General features: G+C 49.5%; 1 protein-coding gene and 1 long non-coding RNA gene across 19 annotated transcripts in view; both read right to left on the reverse strand.

Annotated features, from left to right (window-relative positions):
• The window catches only part of IL1R2 (interleukin 1 receptor type 2), a 198,842-nt gene extending 185,152 nt beyond the window's left edge, over positions 1 to 13,690 (reverse strand). For 3 of the 17 annotated variants that reach the window (XR_011255769.1, XR_011255770.1, XM_069583816.1), the window contains exon 1: positions 13,368 to 13,578. Coding sequence is in view for 7 of the 17 variants with exons in the window: in XM_069583804.1 (XP_069439905.1) it covers positions 3,236 to 3,282 (47 nt within the window). In the remaining 10 variants the exon portion in view is untranslated. Of the gene's footprint in view, positions 1 to 3,235; positions 3,459 to 13,105; positions 13,168 to 13,367 lie in introns of all 17 variants that reach the window. The other 14 variants (XR_011255768.1, XM_069583802.1, XM_069583811.1 and 11 more) reach the window with 12 other exon arrangements.
• A 2,368-nt stretch (positions 13,691 to 16,058) lies between these two features.
• On the reverse strand, positions 16,059 to 23,850 carry LOC138437112 (uncharacterized). Of its 2 annotated transcripts, XR_011255772.1 has the most exons (5): positions 23,396 to 23,850; positions 22,257 to 22,356; positions 19,190 to 19,373; positions 17,997 to 18,271; positions 16,059 to 16,904 (listed from the first exon to the last, which is right to left on the reverse strand). It is a non-coding gene; the product is annotated as an uncharacterized lncRNA (long non-coding RNA). The 2 variants fall into 2 exon arrangements; XR_011255773.1 differs by lacking the exon at positions 16,059 to 16,904 and having other exon boundaries at positions 18,171 to 18,271; positions 22,257 to 22,417; positions 23,396 to 23,520.
• Positions 23,851 to 24,897: the final 1,047 nt, after the last annotated feature.

Genomic DNA, 24,897 nt, shown 5'->3' on the forward strand with positions numbered 1-24,897 from the left:
TGATGCTGAAACTGAAGCTACAATAGTTTGGCCACCTGATGTGAAGAGCCAACTCATTAGAAAAGACCCTGATGCTGGGAAAGGTTGAGGGTGTGAGGAGAAGGGGGTGACAGGGTGAGATGGTTGGATGGCATCACTGATTCAATGGACATGAGTTTGAGCAAACTCCGGGAGATGCTGAAGGACAGGGGGTCCTGTGTGCTGCAGTCCGTGGGGTCGCAACGAGTCAGATACAGCTTAGTGAGCGAACAACAGCAATCAGTACCATAATCCGAATAAGTGAGTGAAGTCAGAGCCACTGACACAGGAGCCAGGGGACCAGTGACGGCTGCTGTGCTAAATACTGAGTGTTGGTTCTTTTGTTTTGCCCCTGTGATGTGAATATCATGCCAAATCCATGGATGATAAAGTAGAAGAGATTAAAAAGGTGAAGCAGCTTGGCCAATGTCTCACAGCTAGTACGTGGGGTTGATGTTTAAACCCAGGATTGGAGATTCCAAAGCCTCTAGTCTTTAGAAACAAAGTTTCTATGACAGATGCTAACTTCCTTCTCCAGGGTCCGCTTTCCCAGTAACAGAAACCGCCCCCCAATTCTTAACTGAGCACCTCCCATCCCACACAAAGACTACATTTCCCAGCCTCTCTTGCAACTAGGAGTGGCCTCATGACAAAATCTGGGCCAACGAAATGTAAATGGAAATGTATGATCCTCCCAGACGTCAACTTAAAACTATCCTGAAAAACTTCAAAGACTTAGCTGCAAAGTCTGCCTTGCTGCCAGCTCAGTGTGGAGACGGTGGCTGGATAGGGCCGTGTGCAGGTCATGTGCGGAAGGAGCCTGGTCCTCAGTGCCTTCATGGAGCTGCCCCCACCCCCACCCCGACTGCCCTCTTGGTTCAGGCTTCCTGTCACCCCTATCCTGAACCCCTAATTTCAAGGCGCTCAGGGAAGGAGCCGCACAGGGATCTGTCACACTTAACATTCTCACTGCTCTTCTTTCTGAGACCTGACTCTTAAAAATAAAACGTTTCTGCCCATTGACCGTAAAAAGTCATCTCAACTCTCCTGGGATGAAAGCACCCCCAAGGCTCAGGCTTAGCCTCCTCTGATGGGGAGAAGGTTTGTAACCACTTTTAAAGTCACTCTGATCCCAAGAGTCAGGCTGCGTCCACTCTGGGGTGGCTGCCTGCTGAAGCCTTGGAGCTGGGAGGAGATCCAAGAAATCTCGCGCCACTTTCTCTTCAACTCTCCTCTCGAAACCACATCTGGTGGGGGTGAGGAGTAGGGCTGACCCAACACAGACATCCTGTTCCAGGGGGACAAAATTCTACACTATTGCTCTCCTCCCAGACCAGCCCCTGCCCATCCATCCCTGACCCCTGCTGGACCCTCCAGTCCCACCTGATTCCCCAGTCTCCCACCTGGACCCTGAGCCCCACCTGGGCCCCTAACCCCCTACCTAGACCCCCCAGTCCCACCTGGGTCCCCCAACCCCCACATGGACCCTAGGCCCTGCCTGGACTCCTAGCCCCACGGTGGCTCCCCAAGCCACCGCTACGGCCCCTGTAGCCCCACCTCGTGCCACCCCCCCGTGTCACCTGGGCTCCCGACCCCCCCGCCTGGACCCCCAGCCCCCTCTGGGCCACGGATCCCCTCCTGGGCACCCAGTGCCACCGAGGCTCCCCAGTCCCTGGCCTGGACCCCCCAGACCCGCCTGGGCCCCCAGCCAAAGGCAGCTGTCTCCAGCCCTCTCTGTGGACTTTGGCAAAACAGCAGCTTCCCTGTGACCTCTCCAGGAAGTGGCTTCAGACAATTAAACCACAAACACATAGCAGTGATCATTTTCAATCATCTAAACCTCAGAAGCAGGCTGGAACCAGAGCTGCCGCAGTGTGGGAAACATCAGGTTTTGGCAGCCCCGAGGAAGAAGAATTCATTTTGCAGCAAAATGCTGTTTTCCTGTTCTACTTTCTTTAAATGTGTCTTTAAATTATAGGCAGTTTGACATTTCTGCTTGAACCTGAGATGACCTTCTTACTGGAAGAAAGAAATTGTAAAGGCATTTGGTTCCAAGTATTTGAGTTACAGCTCTAGCTTTATTTTTTGCTTCTGTCAAATGACCTGTTTTGCTGAACTCAGTGTAAAAGTAGAGAGGAATAGGAGGCGAAGCAGGGCCAGGCTCAGAAAATAACGAAAAATGTGGGAAAAATTGAAAAAAAAGAAAAAGAATGAAGTAAGGTGGAAACTGTTGATGGTTCAACCTAAGCCAGGGGTGCCCAGGGAGGGGAAGGGGCGGGAAGGAGGCGGAGGCCTGAGCAGCCTCCACCACAGGCCGCCTGAGACCCAGGTGACCGTACCTGCCTGCGACCCTGGGCCTGACTCCTGCTCAAGGATGAACATGCAGCCTACAGGTGTGCAGGTGGTTACTTTGCCTTTTACTTTAATTCTGAACAATTCCAACAGACTAAAGAGTTGCAGGAAGTTATATAAACTAAAAGGTAGAACACCAGTATGTATCTTACCTTGTTATAACTGTTTAGTCGCTCAGTCAGGTCTGACTCTTTGAGACCCCATGGACTGTAGCCCGCCAGGCTTATCCGTCCATGGGATTCTCCAGGCAAGAATACTGGAGTGGGTTGCCACTGCCTCCTCCAGGGGATCTTCCTGACTCAGGAATCGAACCTGTGTCTCCTGCATTGGCAGGTGGATTCCTTACCACTGAGCCCCCTGGGAGGCCCAGTGTATCTTACCCAGAGTCACCAATTTTGGTTTATTCTCATCTTCTCTGTCTTTCTGTGTGTCTCTCTTTCTGGGCCCTTGACCCCTTCATGACCCCTCATGACCTCTGTGCTTCTCAGAAACTTAGATCCAAATACTTTTCATTTTGCTTCCGCTTTTAATTTAGAAAAAAAAAATTCCAAGCTTAATTTTGATGTAAATAGTAATTTCCCATAGTTTTCAGAAGAGAGGCCTGGGCCCCCAAACCCTGGCTGGACCCCCAGCCCTGCTTGGGCCCACCCTAGTCCCACCTGGGCCATATACACACACACACACACACACACACACACACACGGACACACACATACATACTTTCCCCTGAACCCCTGAAAGTTTATTGAGAGTAAAATAAGCAAACGTTAGCTCCAGAGATAAAAGGAGCAAAAGATTTACTCTCTAGTATATTTGAGTATCTCTCTTAATTCACCTAGAAGATGAAACTTTTCTTTATTCCTACCTTCTCTTGTTCCCGGAAGGTTTTAAGCCACTACGAGTGGCTTCCATCTATGAGTCAGGAAGTACAGTCATCCAGCACACAGAGACGCGGTGCCAGACCTTGACTATCGGTGAAGTCAAATATCTCTCCAGCCTCACGCCTACCGCTGAGTCACGTCCAGTTTGCAAATTCCTAAAAATCTAAACAGGGTGTTTCAGGGATGCGATACAAAACCCCCTGAAACCTATGGGGAAATAAATATTTACATCAAAATTAAGCTTGGAAAAGCAACTACTAATTCAATGTTGAAGCCAAATAAAAAGTAGTTGGAACTAGGTCTCTGGGAAGCACAGAATGTTAGGCATTTGAGATTCTCTAACTTCAGATACAGAGAAATTACAGACAGGTTTGAGGCAGACAAACGTGTTGGTTCAGAGCGGAATCCCTGAGAGATGTCCACACACTACTTTTGTCCTGCAGCAAAGAGAAGCTCGCACTTCCCTCCCGCCTGGGATTAAGGGAATTTGGAGCAGGACGGTGGGACTGCTTCAGGTCTGCGTGGCTGTGTCAGTGGCAAGCCTTGACCCTAATGGGGTCAGGGGGACAGATGCGCTAACTGGAAGCCAGGGCACCGGAAGACCCTTCTTTGGCAGAACCAGCCACTGGGCCACATTCGGCGGAATCTCAAAGGGGAGAACTTGGTAAGGCTCAGACTCAGCTCCACCATGAGCTACACACTCTCTATTGTACTGTCTACCAGTAAGTGCCTTTCTCTCTAAAATCACCCTTTCCCAGTGAATTGATCTGCAAAACAGAAGCAGAGCTACAGATGGAGAAACAAACTTATGGCTGCCGGGGGGTAAAGAAGGGGGGAGGGATAAACTGGGAAATCGGGACTGACCAATACACACTACTGCATATAAAACAGGAGACCAACAAGGACCTGCTGTACAGCACAGAGAACCCCACTGAATACTGCGTAATGACCTAATGGGAAAAGAATCTCAAAAATAAAAAGGAGCAAATAGATGTATGTATATATAAAACTGATTCACTGTGCTGTACATCTGAAACTAACACAACATTATCAATCAACTATACGCCAATAAAAAAAATTTTTAACAAAAATAAATTTTTTAAATTAAATAAAAAAATAAAATCACTCATTCCCTGTCGAACTTTTTAAACTGTGACCAACTTCTGCCCCAGGAACCATGAACCAAGAGATTCAGCAAATCAGCCCAGCTCATCCTGCCACCCAAATACTCCACTCATGTGTTTCATTCCCAGCAAGCCGCGGTCGTTCAGAGCCCATGGGGCCATCAAGGTGTACAGTGGGGCCCTGTCAGCCAATGCATTGGCTCTGACTCCCAGGCAAGACCAGACCCCGGGTTTCCCAGCCATGAACTTCAGCAGGAGATGTTAGGTGGACACTGTGTGACCAGGCAGGCCCAGGAGCCTCTTCATGGAAGCCAGTGAGGAGCCCCCGGGCCAGCAGATGGGGACCAGCCACCCTCCCCATCACACCCTGGGGACACGGCTTCCCCAGTTCTCAGACTCTGGTCCTGGCGAGAAGTAGGTGGCAAGGTCAGAAACTCTCAAAGACTGAGCATCTACCCAAAGCGTCAGTCACTCGGTCATGTCTGACTTCTGGCAACCCCGTGGACTGTAGCTCGCCAGGCTCCTCTATCCATGGGATTTCCTGGGCAAGAATACTGCAGTGGGTTGCCATTTCCTTCTCCAGGGGATCTTTCTGACCCAGAGATAGAACCTGGGTCTCCTGTATTGCAGGCAGATTATTTGCCATCTGAGCCATATACTCAAAAGAGACTGAATAAAACCCAGAGAGGCAGAGCTGGACCAACCTAGACCAGAATAACATGGACTGGCAGCTTAAATTCCTCTTTACTCACTAATAGGAGTGAGAAATGGAGTATTTCCTGCCATATCAGTAAACAAGGATGTCACAGTCATCAGCGTTTCCAGCCCTCCAGGGCACTCAGGAAGAAGAACACATGCCCTGGCATCCATTAGGGTGCAGCCACTCTCTACAGTGAGCCCTGAAGAACTCAGGATGTGGGGAAAAAAAAAAAAAACACAGGATACTGGGTGTGTGTTTTGAGATACATATGAAAAGAATGATTTCAGTGAGCCCAGACTCCTGCATCTTCCCATACACAGGAGGGCACTGGAGTCCTTAATTTCAGATTGGTTTTCTGTAATTCACAAAAAATACTTTTGATGTTCAGACTACCTACCCTTCGTTGCAAACTCCTATACAACCTAACTCCTCCCCACCACCTCCTCAGAGTAATTCTCTCAGGGTTACTTGAGATGCTGTCTCCCAGGCCTGAAGTCCTAAAAAATTCCCATCAAATGAAACATAGCTCTCAACTTTAAGGTTGTGACTATTTTTTAAGTTGACAGGAGCCTCAGGAACCAAATGAGATTATTAGAAAAGTTATTAAAAGCTCATTTTTGTGACATCAGCTTGCAGTGAGTACAAATATTCACCCCCATACATATATTTTAGAAATATTTCCTCCCCAAGTTATTAAGCTGTCAGAACAGAGGAGATTTTTCTTTTTATGCTTCAAAAGATCATCTCCTACTCCCTGGAAAATATGCCCACCCAGAATGGCTTGTCCGCTAAGGGTCACAAAAGGCATAATTTCCCCCTAGCCCTATGCCCAGCACAGACAAGAGAGCTGGTGAAAATCAAGCCTAAATAAACCAATCACGCTAGGAAACCCAAGCGATTCTGGTCTACCAGGTGTGGGGAAAGTCCTTGGCACAAGAATCCCCAGTCATTAGCCTGAAGACAGCCCAGAACTGATTGGATTGTCCACCAACCCAGGAAGTCCCACCAAGAAACTCTTTGCTCTCCTCTGGGCCCAGAGGGAGAGTTTCTGTTGCAGGGAAAAGGAAAAGAGAGGGAGGAGTTTTCCTTTTCTTTCCTGAGACCGAAGAAGATAAAGAGAAGAGTAAGCAGGCCTGGCCACTCTTAGTTTTTACTTTAATTGTTCCTAATCTGTAGTCTGTAACTAGGTTGCGTTTCTGCCCCCCAACTCACATTTTGCGCCTGTTATCCTTTGACTGTATGCTAATTACATCCTGTATCTGCTCACCTTTACAGCACTCTCCCCACAGATCACCCCTTGTAGTTTTTCTCTTTTTTACATTATAGAAAGAAGGCCCAGTGCAACACACAAGACAGTAGACTCAACCACAGGCTACCACAGTGCCGGCCTCAATTAACAGACGACTTGATGCCAGCCTATGACTGTTTTTAAAACAATGCAAGAGAAAGAATACAGGATCCTCACACCTTCGCTCCTCATCACCTCGCCCTAACTGTGAGCCCTCATCGAATATAAGCCCCCAGGTTCCTCATGGAAGGGGACACAGTTCTCGAGGCACGAGCCTATCGTGTTCTCCCCCTCTGCCGGCTGAGGATTAAAGCTGCCTTTCCATTTCCTCCAAACTCCATGTTTTTTTATTCCACTTCAGTGGGCAGAGAAAGCCAAGATTTTGGCGGCATTCCCTTCACACACATGTGCTCCCTCTGGCTTCTCCCAGGCAGCCAGGACAGCCAGATCCATCCCTGGTGTGAGACCAGCATCCTGAAGCTGAGCTATCTGAAATGCTGCCTCCTCTCTGGCAGCACAGGGGTTGACAGACTCAGGTTCCCAGCATCTGCACCGGTGCTACCTTGAGGCGCACAAGGAATTTCACTTCTCTGTACCCTTGAAGTTAGGCATGGTCACAGGACTGGTTATCATAAGAAGGAAGCGGGGAGGACATGGGTCACCCCCGGAGTTTTATTTCTGGTTAATCCACCCCCCACCCCAGCTCTGTCTTCTACCATGGTGAACCCTGAGCCCTTGTTGCTGGATGGCGGCCACCTCGGATAGTCAGGGCACCCTGATAGGAGGCTGAGGTTTACTTCTATCCATGGGTCCATTCCCTTGGTCCTGAGTGTCTGTTTTCCCTTTGGTCATGTACGGATGTGAGAGTTGGACCGTACAAAGGGCTGAGCGCCCAAGAATTGATGCTTTCAAGTTGTGGTGCTAAAGAAGACTCTTGAGAGTTCCTTGGACAGCAAGGAGATCAAACCAGTCAATCCTAAAGTAAATAAATCCTGAATATTCACTGGAAGGACTAATGCTGAAGCTCCAATACTTTGGCCACCTATGTGAAGAGCCAACTCACTGGAAAAAACCCTGATGCTGGAAAGATTGAGGGCAGAAGAGGGTAACAGAGGATGAAATGTTTGGATGGTATCACTGACTCAATGGCTATGAGTCTGAGCAACTCAGGGAGACAGTGAAGGACAGGGAAGCCTGGTGTGCGGCAGTCCATGTGGATGCAAAGAGTTGGATACAACTTAGCAACTGAACAACAACAAATAGAAACACCAATTTTTCACCCCAGCACTTGTGTTGAGATAATCTGAGGCGGATGTTGTCTACAAAAATTCTCTTTAGGCACAGCAATCCAGGAGAAGAATGAAGACATTGGATTTGCTTTCTATTGCCCTGGAGCAAAAGACCACAGACTCAGTGACGTGAAACCAGGCCCCATTATGAGCTCACATCATTGTGGGTCTGCCTGCTCAGACAGATTCTGTTCAGGGTCCCACAGTGAAGTGAAAGCCGCTCAGTCGTGTCCGACATTTTACGACCCCATGGATTATACAGTCCATGGAATTCTCCAGGCCAGAATACTGGAGTGGGTAGCCTTTCCCTTCTCCAGGGGATCTTCCCAACCCAGGGACTGAACCCAGTTCTCCCGCATTACAGGCGGATTCTTTACCGGCTGAGCCACCAAGGAAGCCCCACAGGCAGATATCAAAGCTTGGGGTCCCGGCCCACGTGCCTGGGGCTGTTGGCAGAATTCAGTTCCTTGCAACTCTACAGCTGGGGTCCTCATTTTCTTGCCGGCTGTCAGCCAAGGCCGGTTTCAGCAACTAGAGGCCGCTGCCGCTTCCTGCCCCGGGGCCCTCTCCTCAACAGGACAGTTTGTTTCCTCAGAGCCAAGGGACAATCTCAGTTCTACTTCACATCTCTCTTACTCTGGACTGTGACCCCAGATCTTCTTTTAAAGAACTAAGGGCTTCCCTGGTGGTCCAGAGGTTAAGAATTCACCTGCCAGTGTAGGGGACATGAGTTCAATCCCCGGTCTGGAAAGAACCCACATGCTACAGGGCAACTAAGCCCGTGAACCACACACACCATAGAAACCCACACACCCAGAGCCTGTGCTCCACAACAGGAGAAGCCCACCCCTCAACTAGAGAGCAGCCCCACTCCCCGCAACTGCAGAAAGTCCATTTACAGCAACCAAAGCCCAGTGCAGCCAAAATAATACACAAATAAATAAGGAGCCCAGCTGGTTGTGCCAGGCTGGCCTTCCATTTGACTAATTTCAAGTCAATTGCCTGGAGACCTAAAATACACCTGCAAAATTCCCTCTCCTTTGCTGCATATGGTCCCCTAATTGTGGGAAGGCCATCCCGTAATGTTTGTATGACCTACTCTCATTCAATGGGAGGGGCTTAGACAAAGCATGATCAGTGAGGGGTGTCTTATAATTCTGCCAACCACAGACAGTTCAGGAAACATTCTGATGACTATCAGCTCTAGAAAATTTAGGGCACATCCAAAGCCGTATGTTAACTTCCTTGCTCCCAGATAAGAACACTTGGTCTCAAATATTCTGAAGCCTTCCTACTCAAGGTGTGGTCCCTGGGCCAGCAGCATGGACATATACCACTTATGAGAAATGCAAAATCTCTGGCCCCAGCCCAGACCTAGGGAACCAGAATCGTCTGTGCTTTACCAAGACTCCCATGTGATTTGAGAAGCATTGATATTTAGGCCTGGCTTATCCTTAAATAAAGTAAGCAGATACCCACAGGAATTAAGAGCAGAGATAATGTTAACTCCCTGTGCCTCTGATCACGCCAGCCCTCTCAGAGTGGGTTTTGAAATTCTGAGGCCAATGTCTCATAATCTGACGATGATGACGGTTAAGATGGTGATGACGACATTTCTTGAACATCCCCCATGTGCCAGGCACTGGCTGAAGTCTTGACACGTATGATTTCTCTTAACATTCTCAGTACTTTACAAAGTAGATATTAGTATTTTCCTTTTAGAGAGAAAGACATTGAGGCTTACAGATGTTCAATAACACCTCCAAGGAAATACAAATAGAAGTGGTGGGGCCAGGATTGGGCCCTCATCCCTTTAATTTAAGGGTGATGTGATCTGCTTGTCACAAGGTGCCAAAACTACGCTGGGAATCACAGACCGGGGGGTCACAGGCCTGTTCAACATGTGGGTGTGTGTCTTCCAGTCAGGGTGGTGGCGCTGTCTTCCATTAAATGTCTTTCCAAGGGACAGTCTCATTGCAGTGGGTCACAGGCCCTGTCACTCACAACCTCACATATCTTACTTCCTGTGCCCCTGACCACACTCAGACTAGCAATGGCCAATTAAGCCCAAGCACTCTTAAAGTTCCTCTTGACGTGTCATGAAAAAATTTGAATGAAAGAGGTGCTATCCAAAACCATTTTTAAAATAACAAAAGAACCCCTGCTCTCTAATCCATCCATTTCATCGGATGAATGAAACATCCAGAAACATAAAGTTATATGTCCAAGTCACGTAGCAAGATAATATCCCAGTTTTAAATGGAGCTCTTTTGGCCCATAATCAAGTGCCATGATAACTGACCTCCTGTGTTTAGGAAATTATTTATGTTTCATATGAGGTTCTTAACTCAAGTATGCTCCAGAAATGTTTCGATGGAGTTCCATACAGATTCTCAGATTTCTCTGTGTTCATGCTACTGGTGAATCAAATGCCCATTTATCTAATGAGAATCAATCAGATACATAACAGGTTTAGAACCCAGGTTCTGAGGGGAGACTTAGATGTTTGTGAAAAAAGAAATGTAATTTTTTTCCCATCTAAGTTCACAGACTCCCAGAATTCTAAGCCCCTTCCGTGGACCCCACATTAAGAATCCCTCCTCTGGGACTCCCCTAGTGGGCTAGGGGGTAAGACTCCAGCCCCCAGTGCAGAGGGTCTAGGTTTGATCCCTGGTCAGGGAACCAGATCTAACATGTCATAACTAAGATCCAACATGCTGCAACTAAAGAGCTCGCATGCCACAACTAAGGCCTGATGCAGGCAAATAAGTAAATAGATGCTAAAGAAAAAGAAGTCCCTGAACAGGTTATAAAAGTGTGCCAGTGAGGAACACAGCAGGTAGAACAGAGCAGTGGATATCGGCCTTGGCTACACATCAGAAGTGCCTGGAAAGTGTTAAAAGCTGAAGATACCTGAGCCTCACCCCTCAAAGTTCCTGATGTAATTGGCCCCAGGTACAGGGAGTTTTAAAACCTCTCTAGGTGATTTTAATGCTCAACCAGGGCTAAGAACACTGGAGCAGGCATTCTGAGAAGCTAGAGGATCAACACCATCCTCATCACTATTTTTCCTGTGACCCCATCAACTGGAAACTTCCATATCCCTTTCATCTTTTCGCTGTCCTCTTCCTCCCTCCTTCAAGCAATACGCCTTCGTGAGTGGGGAACAAAATTGAGAGGAAACTGAGGTCTGGTTTCAACACTGATATACTCACTTGTTCCAGCTGATTCGCCTCTGGACATGAGATCTCTTAACCTCCTAAGGATGTGGTTCTCCAGGTCCCCAGACCAGTCACCTCAGCACCACCTGGTAACTCAGGAGCAGCGCAGGTCCTCCTCCCCCTTCCTCCCCTGCACCTACTGAATCCAAAACCCTGAGTGGGCTCAGCCATCATTTTAATAAAGTCCTTCAGGTGATGCTGAAGCAAGCTCAAGTTTGAGAACCTCTTGTCAAAGGCACTGTCATGATCAAGTATCCCCCATGAACAGAGCAGGTGATGGTGACATGAAAAGACCACCTGGGGCTTCTTGGATGGTCTAGTGGTTAAGAACGTGCCTTGCAACGCAGGGTTCAATCCCTGGTCGGGGAAGATCCCACATGCCATGGAGCAACTAAGCCCGTGTGTCAGAACCACTGAGCTTGCGCTCTAGAACTCGGAAGCTGCAACTGCTGAAGCCCGCGTGCACAGTCTGTGCCCCACAACGAGAAGCCACTGCAATGAGCAGCCTGCACACTGCAACAAAAAGTAGCCCCCACTCACGCAAGTAGAGGAAGCCTGCATGCAGCAACGAAGACCAGCACAGCCAAACATAATAAATCTTAACAGAAGAAAAAGACCACCTGACTCTACGCTGCATGCTTGCTCTGCTTCAGCTGTGCTTTACCAGATGCCACCTCTGCCATCCTAGCTCTGAGCATTCCTGGTCACCCCAGTGTTGACTGTCAAACAGCCTGGCTTTGAGGGGCTGGTGGGAGTAGAGACATTGCGGGGAGAGGGGGAAGGCCGGCTGGCAGCATGGAAAGGGGGGGTCCCAGACCAGCTGGGAACAAATGCGGCAGTGACTGTCTTCACAGCCCCCTGCCCCATTCCACCTGAACTCTCTTCTTGCCCATTAGGATAACCAGACAGGTTAAAAAGTGGGACATACCATTAAAATGGACAAGACTGTCATGAGGTTTGAAGGAAGGTACTGCTTCCATGATCCACGTGGGAGGAGCCCCCTCCCCACCCCTGCCTTGTTTGGAAGGCAGAGCTCAGGGAAGTGTGAACTGGGGGGCATGGAGGGACGCCCCATCACCCCACCGCAGACAGCGAGCTGCGGGAGGAACTCCGAAGGGCAGGTCACTCAACAGCCCCAGTTTACCAAGATGACACGCCCTGGCCCGGGATCACACAGCATTAGAAGCAGAGTGGGGCCAGGGGCTCCCGAGGGAGCTGGGAGCCAGGGAGAGGACAGGCTCCCAAAGCGGAGCTGGGATTTGAGAAGGAGGACGGTTAACACAGAGAGAAAACCTTCAGATGGCACCCCCCTGTGCCTGGCACTGCACCAGGCTCCATGTGGGTTGGATTCATTTACTCTGCTGGGCTTCCCAGGTGGCCCTAGTGGTAAAGAACCCACCTGCCAATGCAGGAGACATAGGAGATCCAGGTTTAATCCCTGGGTGGGAAGATCCCCTAAAGGAGGAAATGGTAACCCACTCCAGTATTCCTGCCTGAAGAATCCCATGGACAGAGGAGCCTGGTGGGCTACAGTCCATGGGGTCGCAAAGAGTTGGACACGACTGAGCAGCTTCACTTACACTTACTTAACGTTTCCTGATCGCGGATTACTGGTGAGCTGCTAACCATTGGGTAGACCATCTCTGTTGATGGTACTCCTGATTCACTCAAGTACAGGGTTCTTAAAAGACAGTCACCATAGGAACACACGCACGATGTCATACAGTTATAACAGGCACAGCCGGACTTGAACTTGGGCCCTTCAGCCTCTGGGACTGGCACTTAACCACACTCTGCCCGCTGCTCTTTCAAGGCGGCCAGAAGGTTTGGGGCTCAGCCAACCCCGAGAGCTCAAATGTTAGAAAAGTTACTCATACTTTGGAAAAGAAAGCATCCCGTGATCTTTCCAAAGAGGAAAGCCTCTAAGCTCAGTGTAAGTCCCAGAGGCACAGCCTTCTCTGAGCCAGAGACAGACCCTCTCAGCCATTCCTCCCCTCTTCCTGATTCCATGGCAGTTTCGCCCGTCACTCCAATCACAGTGACAGCAAAGACTCTGCCTCCAATGCAGGAGACCTGGGATCGATCCCTGGGTCAGGAAGAGCCCCTGGAGGAGGGCATGGCAACCCACACCAGTATTCTTGCCTGGAGAATCCTATGGACAGAGGAGCCTGGCGGGCTACAGCCCAAGGGGTCCCAAAAGAGTCAAGACAGGACTAAGCAACTTTCACTCACTCACTCCAATCGTAGAAAGTCCTTGGAAACTCTCTGATCCAGCCCCTTTCTTGACAGAGAATCTGAAACCGCAAAAGATCCAAGTCACCTTCCCCATGGGTGAGGAAGGTCACAGAGAGGGGGGAGCCACCTGGAGGAACCGTCTGCGATCTAGAGATGTCAGGGAAGCTTCCTGAGGTTCCCTGGAGAAATGATGGAGCCCAGGCGCCCTGACTCCCAGATCGAGCCCTCCTCCCCTTACCTGCAGCTCTGCATTGCTCACCTGGAGCTTGTCTCCTGGGAAGGCTGCCAGGCCTTTCACCTTCAGTGGAAGCTCAGCGGTCGGGCAGGAATTTATATCCTCGTTGTCCAGGGATTTCCCAATCGGGCTTGCGCCCTCCCCCGACTGGGTGGCTATGAACACACCTTTTCCCTTCTCACTGAGAGCACCCTCCGAGCTGCAGCTCTGGGTGTGTGATCACTCAAATGGGGAAGTGGCCAAGGAAACTCTGTGTGAGTTTCCCTATTTTTTGTGACTCGCTAAAACTTGCGTACTTCCAGCTGCGAGGTGATTTTACAGGGATGTGTATTTTGCCCGCCACAGTCCTGTTCAAAAGGAAAAAGAGGACTTTGGAACTTTAACCAGGGACAGAGTTGCTACTTCCCCCGTGAAGTCCTTCTGGGGATAGAGAACCCCTGCCTCCAGTCTTATGTGATGTTTAACTGTTACTGAAGGAAGAAGGTGGTTTTTCCAAATATTTATCAGAGTTTGTGGGATTTGGTTGAGTAATCTGTACCCTGGAGGTGGAAATTCATGTCTGTGCAAGACAGATGGCGGTAACTCTCCCCTTAGGAACAGTCCCTTGAGCTAGAAAGGACAGAGTCCTGGGGAGAGGATGAGCCTGGACCCAGGCTGGTGCTGGGGGATGGAAAGGAAAAACACACTTCCAAATGTCCTTAAAAATCCCTGTTACTATCCTAACGGACACTTTCTGTCTGATTTATTCAGATACTGATGTTCTTAAAGGTAAAGATGCAGAAACAGAAACCCTTGTAGAGAAATCTTAGGAATTTCATACCCAGAGCAAATGGTTCAGAGTCAAAAGCACCCACTGACCCTAGTTTTATTCTTCTGCTGACAAGGAAGGTAGGGCTTCCCTGGTGGTAAAGAATCTGCCTGACAATGCAGGAGATGTGAGTTTGATCCCTGGGTTGGGAAGATCCTGCTGGACAAGGAAATGGAAACCCACTCCAGTATTCTTGCTTGGTAAGTTCCAAGGACAGAGGAGTCTGACAGGCTACAGTCCATGGGGTCTCAAAAGAGTTGGACATGACTTAGTGACTGAACAACAAGAAGGAAGGTAATTCTTGGGGGTCTCAACTCAGATGGGTACATAAAATCTGAGAAAAACACCATATTGGAGCAAGATGGAGACTTTTGAGATGGTCAAATCCATCCTCCAGTTTAAAGCAGAACAAACTGAGGTCCAGGCATATAGGGGTACCACAGGTGAGCTTACTGGATTAATTCAGTGATTGCATAACTTCATGATGAGGTTTTATGGAAGCTGTCTGTTTGTGTGAGTTACTCAGTCATGTCTGACTCTGCGACCCCATGGACTGTAGCCCGCCAGTTTCCTCTGACCATATTTCCCAGGCAAGAATATTGGAGTGTTGCCATTTCATTCTCCAGGGGATCTTTCCAACCCAAGAATCAAACTTGGGTCTCCGGGAGCTGGGAATACCCACCAAAAGAGTTTATTAGGCAAAGAGTAAATGTTACACTGTATCCCTGTTTAATCTTTTTCCAAGGACCAGTTGAAGGGGGAATACTTGTTTCTGTCCCATAACTTTAACATGGTAAGATCAAAAAGTATGCTATAAATTTGCAGTCCAGCCAAAGAAGTTCCAAGGGTGTACATTCACCTCAGCAGGTAAATCTCACCAAACACCATCATCATCCCAGGATGAAAGGCATGTCGATAACTGAATCCTCTCCATACGGTCACTGTGGTCAGCCAAACGCACGAGTCCAGCTGACCCACCTCTTTGGGATCCTAGTCACTAAATAGCACAGGGCAGCCCACATGAATAGCGCCAAAGAGAGGAAGTGAAATCACACCATGTGCCTTTGGCCATGCTGAAGGGTAACTGCTTATCTTATGATCCACAAAGAGGAATTTACACAACCTTGGAGAAGGCAATGGCACCCCGACTCCAGACTGAGCGACTTCACTTTCACTGTTCACTTTCATGCATTGGAGAAGGAAATGGCAACCCACTCCAGTGTTCTTGCCTGGAGAATCCCAGGGACGGCGGAGCCTGGTGGGCTGCCATCTATGGGGTTGCACAGAGTCGGACACGACTGAAGCGACTTAGCAGCAGCAGCAGCAGTTTTTTCTATGGGAAACCTTGATCCTCAAGACACAAGAATTGTTTGAATAGTCCTTTTAAAAAACTAATACTTCAGGGAATTCCCTGGCAGTTGGGTGGTTAAGGGGCTTCCCTGGTGGCTCAGATGGTAAAGAATCTGCATGACTCCAGGCTTCCACCACAGGGGAAAACAAGTTCAGTTCATGGTTGGGAAAGTAAGATCCTGTATGCCTTGTGGCAAAAAATTAAAAAAAAAAAAAAGTAATGCCTCAGACTCACAGTCATTCAAGCCAGACTGCAGGGGCCCGCAGCAGTGCAGGTTGACCTCATTTTACTGGACTTTGTTTTATTTAGCAGATACTGCATTTATTACACATTGAAGGTTTGCAGCAACCTGGGTGCGAACAACTCTAGGGGTGCCACTCTTCCAATAGCATTTGATCACTTGTGTCTGTTTCACATTTTGGCCATTCTCCAAGTATTTCACATTTTTCATTATAATTATTATCGTTGTGACGGTGATCTTTGACAGGACTATTGCAAAAAGGTGATGACACACTGAAGGCTCAGATGATGGTTAGCATTTTTTAGCAAGAAAATATTTTTCAGTTAAGGTATGTACTTTTTTTTAGACATAATGTTATTGCATACTTAATAGGTTACAGTAGAGTGTATTACACTTTTATATACACTGCAAAACCAAAAAAAAAAAAAATCCACGTGACTCACTTTATTGCGAGATTCACGTTATTGCGGAGGTCTGGAACCCACCCTGCAGTACCTCCAGGGCTTCATTTCTGCATCGTCCTTCCCGTGCAGAGTTTCTCCACCAAGTGATGGGAAATAAACACGGCACAGCATGTTCTGTGCCATCTCGAAACCTCTGAGGTTTGAGGTGAAGCTCACCCAGGATGTTTATTGCAAGGGTTGAAGCAATGAGTCTTCATCCTTTTAGACTCAGGAGGACTTTTCAAAGTCCGTTCTGGTTCATAAATCAGCAGCGTCCTCTGCAAACCCAGCAGCAAGCTTCACCCGGCCCCCTTTTCTTCCTTCCTTACAATGATGTGGAGGCAGAGGTTGGGGGTGATGAGAGGGGAGCTGGAGGCAAGGATGCTGTGGGTTGGCCACTGCGACGTGTATTACATGGGCTACTGGTCCCCAGTTTAATGGGACAGCCTCTGCCATAGTATCCCCATAGATCCACTCATTCTTTTTCTATACAATTTCATTTATTTATTTTTGCTTGTGCTGGGTCTTCGGTGCTTTGTGAGGGCTTTCTCTAGTTGCAGCGAGCAGGGGCTCCTCTCCAGCTGTGGCGCGCAGGCGTCTCCTTGCGGTGGCTCCTCTTGCCACAGGGCACAGGTTCTCGGGTGCATGGGCTCAGCAGTTGTGGTACACGGGCTCAGCAGTTGTGGTGCACGGGCTCAGTAGTTGAAGTTCCCAGGATCTAGAGGACAAGTTCAATAGTTGTGGCACACAGGTCCGGTTGCTCCGCGGCATGTGGAATCTTCCCGGACCAGGGATCAAACCCATTTCCCCTGCACTGGCAGGCAGCTTCTTACCCACTGTGCCACCAGGGGAGTCTCACTCATTATCAGATCAGAGTTCTTTCATTTTGATTCATGAAAATATGGTCATCAAATCCACAGGATTGGTTTAGTAATCAGACCCCGTAAAACTGAAAATTCTCAGGCCTGCTGTGGTCAGCGGGACAATTACAGAACAAAACTCTCTGTCTTATTCACAGAGGCAGGAGAAAAGTCATTACCTTCCGATAAATACTTTACAAGTTAGCAAACTAAAAATGAAAATATATACTGCAAACAGGCTTCCACCTTCTCCGCTATAAAAACAGAGGGCTGAGTTCAGTGAGTGCTGTATTAGTTTCCTTCAGCTGCTATATCGAGTCATCACCAACAATGGCTAAAACAAAACCATCTGATCTTCTAACCCCTCTGGAGGCCAGAAGTCCACAGTGGGCTCCAGGAGGTGGCAGTCAAGGGGTCAGCAGTGCTGCAGTCCTACTGAAGGCCCCGGGGACGATCCTTCCCCCCTCTTTTCCATCTTCTGGAGTGGTCCTCACTTCTCCCCAGCACGTCACCGTCTCCTCCCTGCTCCCAGCAGCAGGTGGGCTTTCTCCTGACCTCCTTCCCTCTCACTTTTGAGGACTCTCCTGGCTCTATTTGTGTGTGCATGCTCAGTTGCATCCAACTTTTGGCGACTCCGTGGACTGTAGCCCGCCAGCTCCTCTGTCCGTGGGATTTCCCAGGCAAGAATACTGGAGTGGGTTGCCATTCCCTCCTCCAGGGGATCTTCCCAACCCAGGGACAGAACCCAAGTCTCCTGCATCTCCTACACTGGCAGGTGGGATCTCTACCACTCGACTCTATTGGGGGCCCACTGAAATAATCCAGGATAATCTTCCCACCTGAAAATCTACAACCTAATGACTCCTGTAAAATCCCTTTTGCTATAGAAGGTATCAAAATCATAGGTCCCAGGGATGAGGATGCTGGTGTGTTTGGGGACCATGGCTCACCATCAACAAGCGCGAAGGCTCCTTTCCGTTCTCAGAGTCTGTGCCTCATGATGCTATGCGGTGTAGGCCACTGGTCTGCCACAAGTGTGGACTGGAACAACGCGGTTCCTATCACACCCATGTGCCCAGGTTGTCTAGATGGTGTGGCTTAGAATGCACAGAGCACTTGAGAGCTACAGGAGAGATTTTATTTTGTATTCAGTTCAGAGGAAATCAGTCTTCATTGTGGAAAGGCCTCTTCTTCCCAGCTTGTCCTTGGCTTCCTCCTCCTCACCCTGGTTTCAGAGAGAAACACTCAATGGGATGAGGATACCAAGGGCCGCTGCCCGTTCTCCCCTCCAACCTGCCCATGGGGCCTGGAGCATTCACAGAGGCCAGCTGGACACTGGACCTATGTCACGCTGATGCTCCCTCCCTGGGGTGCCCAGCCCAGAGCCCCCGGTCCTCCTTCCACAAACCAAGCCCGCCCCCTGTGCAGGCGCGGGAGGCTCCAGCAGGCCCCTCCTGCTCTGATTTGAGGCCTCCTGTCTCCTAACTGTACCCTGCCTCCCTTAAACTTACCCTCCACCTTCGGGCCAGGGACACGGGGCCAGCACTGGGGATGTGGGCGGTCCAGGAGAAGACCCCTAGAAGCCAAACCCCCAGGGCACTGCCAGGCCACTCATGGAGGATGAGCCCTGCTCTCTACTCAGTGGTAGGGGGAAAGAGACACTCCATTGCCTTACAACCAGAAAGAGGAAGATCTCCTCTTCACAGAGATTTGATCTCTGTGATGAGTGACACAAGGGTTATTCACCGTATGGGATTCCACTGCTGAAAACCAGCCGAGCGTCCGCCCACCCAGGGTGGGAGGAAGACGTGCCACCGGCAGACTTCCTTGCCTTCCAGTCTGGTCCAAATGGAAAGGAAAGTTTCCAGATCTTGCCTCCCCATCCCACACCACCCACCTCCTTTGGCCTTGATACCCCTGCAGTCTCCACTGTCTGCCCCCACCCCCGCCCCCGCTTCCACTGCGTCATGGGACCCTCCTTTGCTTTCTAACAATCACAGTGACACACAGAACATTTGCTCAGCTGACACCTGAGTGCCACGTTTCTGGGAAGCAGTGATGGCGGGGCCTGAGTCACCCTGCCGGGCCCCGGGTACACCCACGGCCGGCTCATCCATGTGTCATGTTACATAAGAAACCCCACCTGGGCACGGCACCTGCCAGCCCTCCCAACAGGCATGCAGGCTTCGGGCTGAGCCAGCTTTGATTTGTCGTCTTCGCAACACTCCAGCCCCCAGGGCAGGCTGTCACAGGCGGGCTCCGCAGGCTTTGGCAGCTGGAAGGCAGGCTCTGGTGCAGTGAATCACACGAAGAGATTCCTTGGAGTCCTGTCAGGAGGTACCTTCCATGTGGCTCTGGTCACCTCCCTGCCCCAGCACACCCCACGCTGTTACACTTGTCCCCCGAGGACTTGTAAGGGGTCTATGACCTCACACGGCAGCAGCTGGTCTCAGTCCATGAACCCTGAGCAAGGGACCCCCTTCCTCACCTAAAGAGGAAAAGAAAGGGGACACCCCTAACCTGGCATGGGAGAGACTGGCTGAGCTTGGAGGACAAGAGGCAGTGACACCCCAGAGCATGATTTATAGATGGGACGGTGCTTTTAGGAGAGAGACTTTACAATGGATCTGAAACCCACTCCAGTATTCTTGCCTGGAAAATCCCATGGACAAAGGAGCCTGGTGGGCTGCAGTCCATGGGGTCACAAAGAGTCAGGACTGAGTGACTGAGTACGTGCACACACATACACACACATACACACACCTGGACATTAGCTGATCTCACACACTTCTGGACATTAGCTGATCTCTGACACACACACACACACTTCTGGACATTAGCTGATCTCTCTCTCTCTCTCTCTCTCTCTCACACACACACACACACACACACATCTGGACATTAGCTGATCTGACCTCCAGGAGACTAAGAGCCTGAGGTTGAAACTTGCAAGGCAACCCCCCCAGTGAACTCTGAACTTGACTAGCTAGCTCCTCTCTGTAGGCAGAGTGCGGTGAAATAGACATTGTAAGAGAGAACTGTGCTGTGATTCTTGTCTGAGGTTGTACTCCAAATCCTCTTTCATAAGAAAGACCCGATTTTGATGAACTTCTTAAAAAATAAAAATTAAAAAAAAAAATAAAATGGATCTGAAATGTGTATAACGGACTTTTGGACTCAGAGGGAGAGGGAGAGGGTGGGGTGATTTGGGAGAATGGCATTCTAACATGTATACTATCATGTAAGAATTGAATCGCCAGTCTATGTCTGACGCAGGATACAGCATGCTTGGGGCTGGTGCATGGGGATGACCCACAGAGATGTTATGGGGAGGGAGGTGGGAGGGGGGTTCATGTTTGGGAACGCATGTAAGAATTAAAGATTTTAAAATTAAAAAAATTAAAAAATTAAAAAATTTTAAAAAATTTAAAAATCAATACAAAAAAATAAATAAATAAAATGGATCTGAAGCTCAGAGCCAACACCACTTCCCACTGCCCGTTTCTCTGCGAACCATCCTTGATTAACCAAGTCTTACATTAACCAGGTCTGTGTTTTAGCTTTGACATCTGGGGCCTCTCTGACCCTTCCGTGGACTAGCTAGTTCCTAGAGGTTCCAACCACAAACCCACAAGTGTGCCTCTCAAATACAAACCAACCAGCCCAGAGCCCACACCCTAGCCACCCCCAAATGTGTTCTCTTCCTTGCATACAGTTCCCCCCTTTGTTGTTGCTGATATTGTTCAGTCACCCAGTCATGTCTGACTCTTTGCAACCCCATGGACTGCTGCATGCCAGGCTTCCCTGTCCTTCACCATCTCCTGGAGTTTGCTCAAACTCATGTCCATTGAGGTGACGAGGCCATCCAACCTTCTCATCCTCTGTCGTCCCTTCTCCTCCTGCCCTCAATCTTTCCTAGCATCAGGTCTTTTTCAGTGAGTCGGCTCTTCATATCAGGGGGCCAAAGTCTTGGAGCTTCAGCATCAGTCCTTCCAATGAATATTCAGGGTTGGTTTCCTATAGGATTGACTGGTTTGCTCTCCCTGCAGTCCAAGGGACTCTCAAGAGTCTTCTCCAGCACCACACTTTGAAAGCATCAGTTCTTCAGCGAACCCACTTCTCCCCCAGACAGAACACCTTTTGAAGCATTCCCATCTCCTTCGGGTTGAGAAAAGCAAAGAAAAACACTTTTTTCTCTATCTTGTCAGGGCTAACCCAGAGCTCAGTGAAGGCCAGACCAGTATAGAGGGCATAGCAAGTGCCCCAGCTGGAGGAAGGGGGACCAAGGAGCACGGCTAGGAAGCAGAGGGCACTGGCTCAGCGAGAATCGGGGAGGCGGTGACCGAGCCCTGGGGCAGGAGTTCTCAAAGTGTGGCCTGGACGGCATTAGAGCATCCTGGGAGCTCGTTAGAAATGCAGATTCTGGGGACTTCCCTGGTTATCCAGTGGTTAGGACTCTGCGCTTCCACTGAAGGGAACACAGGTTCAATCCCTGCTTAGGGAACTAAGATCCTGCAGGCCACATGGCGAGATCAAAAGAGTAAATAACACTGTAATATCCAGGAAATGCAGATTCTGAGCCCCCACCTAGAGCACTCAATCAGAAACTAGAGGAGGGGGCTTCCCAGGTGGCTCAGTGGTAAAGAATCTGCCTGCCGATGTAGGAGACACAGGAGACATGGGTTCGATCCCTGAAATGGGAAAGTCCCACGTGCCACAGAGCAGCTAAGCTTTTGTGCCACAACTATCGCACTTGTGCTCTCGAGCTCAGGAACCGCAGCCACAGTGTCACAGCTGCTGAAGCCCACGCGCCTAGAGCGTGTGCTCGACAACGAGGAGCCGCTGCATTGAAAAGCCCGGGTACCACGACTAGAGAGCAGCCCCTGCTCACTGCCGCCAGAGAAAAGCGCGTGCAGCAACAAAGATCCAGTGCAGCCGAAAAATGAAAAAATCACATTACTTTTCCAAAAGAGAAACTAGACGAGGAACTGAACAGCTGGGAACTGAACATACGAGGGGCTGAACAGCTGGGGTTAGGGAAACACCCCCCAACCCCCAGATGATTCTGATGTGGACAAAACTTGAGATGACCTATTCCAGGGGGCTCTCGTCTCTGCTGCCCATAAGAGGTGTTTGACAAATATCAAGGCCAGGATACTTTCTCACCAGTGAGATCTGGACAGGAGAGGTGGAGCTGGGCCAGGCAATACCTTCAAGTTCCCGCGTGGTCTCTGTACCCCCTGCCAGGGCTGAGAGCTGCTGCCTGAGGACTTGCACTGCTCACACCCACCAGGGCCGTGTCTTCGGCTCCTTCAGGGGGCAAATACCAACAAGTAAGGAAATTCCAAGCGTGATTCACGGAGCACGGGTCCTAAGACAGACACAGGTGAGGCCGGGTTGCGAGGCTTGATCACAGGGGTCTGGCAGGTAGCTGAGCTTCCATATCTAACGGCCAACCAGGGGAGCAGATCCCAGTTCACAGCCACTGAGCTCAGAAAAGACCAAGGTCGGAGGTGGCAGCCCATTCATTCGTATTTCGTTTTCTAATATGTTTTTGAGCACCTGCCCCAAGTCAGGCGTTATTTTCAGCCCCAAGAACTCACATGCTAGCAGAGAAAAATGACAATAATAAAGGCGTGAAACACTGGGGCTGACAGGTCTACACTACTGACACTATGTATACAACAGGTGACTAACGAGGGCCTACTGCACAGCACAGGGAAGGCGACTCAGCGCTCCATGGTGATCTAAACGGGAAGGAATCTAAAAAAGAAGGGATCCATGTATGCGTATGGCTGACTCACTTTGCTGTACAGAAGAAACACAACATTGTAAAGCAACTGCAATAAAAATTTTCTAAAAAAGATTTGCTACAAGCTCCATTTCCTGGAAAAATTGGCAGGTACTTGAGATGCTAACTGGAAAAAGGAAAAATTAAAGAAACAAATTCTTTGTAAAGAAAATGTTATGTTAATGGTTCACTTTATAACAAGCGAGATGCTGGGTAAATAACAGACACTAAGGCCCTCTGGGGGCTTCCCTGGTGGCTCAGAGGTTAAAGCGTCTGCCTGCAATGCGGGAGACCTGGGTTCGATCCCTGGGTTGGGAAGATCCCCTGGAGAAGGAAATGGCAACCCACTCCAGGATTCTTGCCTGGAGAATCCCATGGACTGAGGAGCCTGGTGGGCTACAGTCCACAGGGTCGCAAAGAGTTGGAAACGACTGAGCGAAAGGTCCTCTGAGCAGGACAATTCCCTCCATGAGAGTCACTCATATACCAGTTTTTGCTGGATTCAGTCTGGCAACTGGGATTCGTGCGTTCTCACCCACAGAGTCTTCAGCGCCTCACCTTGGGGTGTCTCAGGCTTGATCTGGCTACACTAAGCCAGTAAAGGTAGGGCATCGATAGTACTGGCACGTGAAACAGGACTCGGGTGAAATGTATTCTGATTCCATCTGTACCAGAAAGGGCTGCTAAGTGAAAAATAAACAAAATTATAGAAAGTACACGTTATATATGTAGGAAAAACAGCCACGTGCCATAAAACAATGGCACACTGATGGCAAATCACAGTCAATTCTTCCTTCGGAACACTCTGTTGGCCTGGACCTATTTCCAGAGTGAACGTGACAGGCTCCCAACAGCCTTCAGTGCCCACCTTTCCCCTCCGCTTGGAGCTGGTGTGCTTCTCAAACCAAGGACTGAGAATCATCGGGCAGGAAATGGTCCCCTCCCTGAATCACAGGCTCATGGCTATCTTTCCAGCGGCTGGATGGAGGGGTAAGACTCCCTTCCCTTAATACTCCAAGGAAGCACCCTTCACCCCACAGTGGCTAGGAAGACAATGTCCTAAGACACGGGCAGACCTGCCCTCCTAGGCTTGACCCCAGAGGAGCTGACCCAGGAAGGGGTGCCAAGGAATCCCACCTCCAGAGTCCACGATAGCCCTGGTTAAGGGATGGGGAAGAATCCGCCAGGTTCTGTGCGATTCAGTCAATCTGCAGCACCCCAGGGGTTCCCCACCCAGCCCCACGTTCTGGCTCCTCCAGACCCTGAAAGACAGAAGGAGGCAGCGGATCTATTCGAACAAGCCTCAAGGAGCTGTCCAAGTTTGGGGCCACCTTGAACCAAGTTCTAGTGGAACTAAGCAAACTGTTCATTGGGGCTTGTTTGGCCAGAACGCCTTGGGTTTTGTTCTTGTACTTGGAGATTCACAGACCCACAGCTTGTCAGAGTAGGAAGAGGCTCAGTTGCCCCTGCCCAGGGAATCCCCCACCTTTGTAGATGATAAAGCCTTGTTGGTGGGATTTCACCAGGTTGAAGACTGAGGACTGAAGCTCTCCCTGGCTCCCTGAGGAGTATCCAAGCCTCACCAGCTTTGAAAACAGTTCTTTGAAAAAGAAGGAGAGAGTTAATTCCAGATCAGGCTCAGGGCTCTCTGGGTGCAGTCAGCCACACAGGGTGGCACTGAGCTCCATGCCAGCCTCCCTCAGAGCCACCTCTCAGTCCCAATTCAACTTCACACCCTCAGCAAGCGTCCACACCTCCTACAGGTCTGTGACCGTGAGGCGGGATCATGATAGGAGTTACTCTCTCTCCCAGGGCACCCACGAAGCGCCTCCTGTTCCAAGCATGTTATTTACATGTTCACTTAGTCAGCCATCCCAACAGCCCGGTGAGGTTAGTATTATGATGCACTGGGTTGTCCACAGAGTTCCTTCAGGTTTTCCTGTAAGATGGTACAGAAAAAAATCTGAACAAACTTCTTGGTCAACCCAATATTATCTGTTCTGCAGATAAAGAAAATGAAGTATGCAGATGTCAAGTAACTTGTCCAAAGTAGCTCAAGT

This window comes from Ovis canadensis, chromosome 3 (assembly GCF_042477335.2).
Source record: "Ovis canadensis isolate MfBH-ARS-UI-01 breed Bighorn chromosome 3, ARS-UI_OviCan_v2, whole genome shotgun sequence".
Classification (NCBI taxonomy): domain Eukaryota; kingdom Metazoa; phylum Chordata; class Mammalia; order Artiodactyla; family Bovidae; genus Ovis; species Ovis canadensis.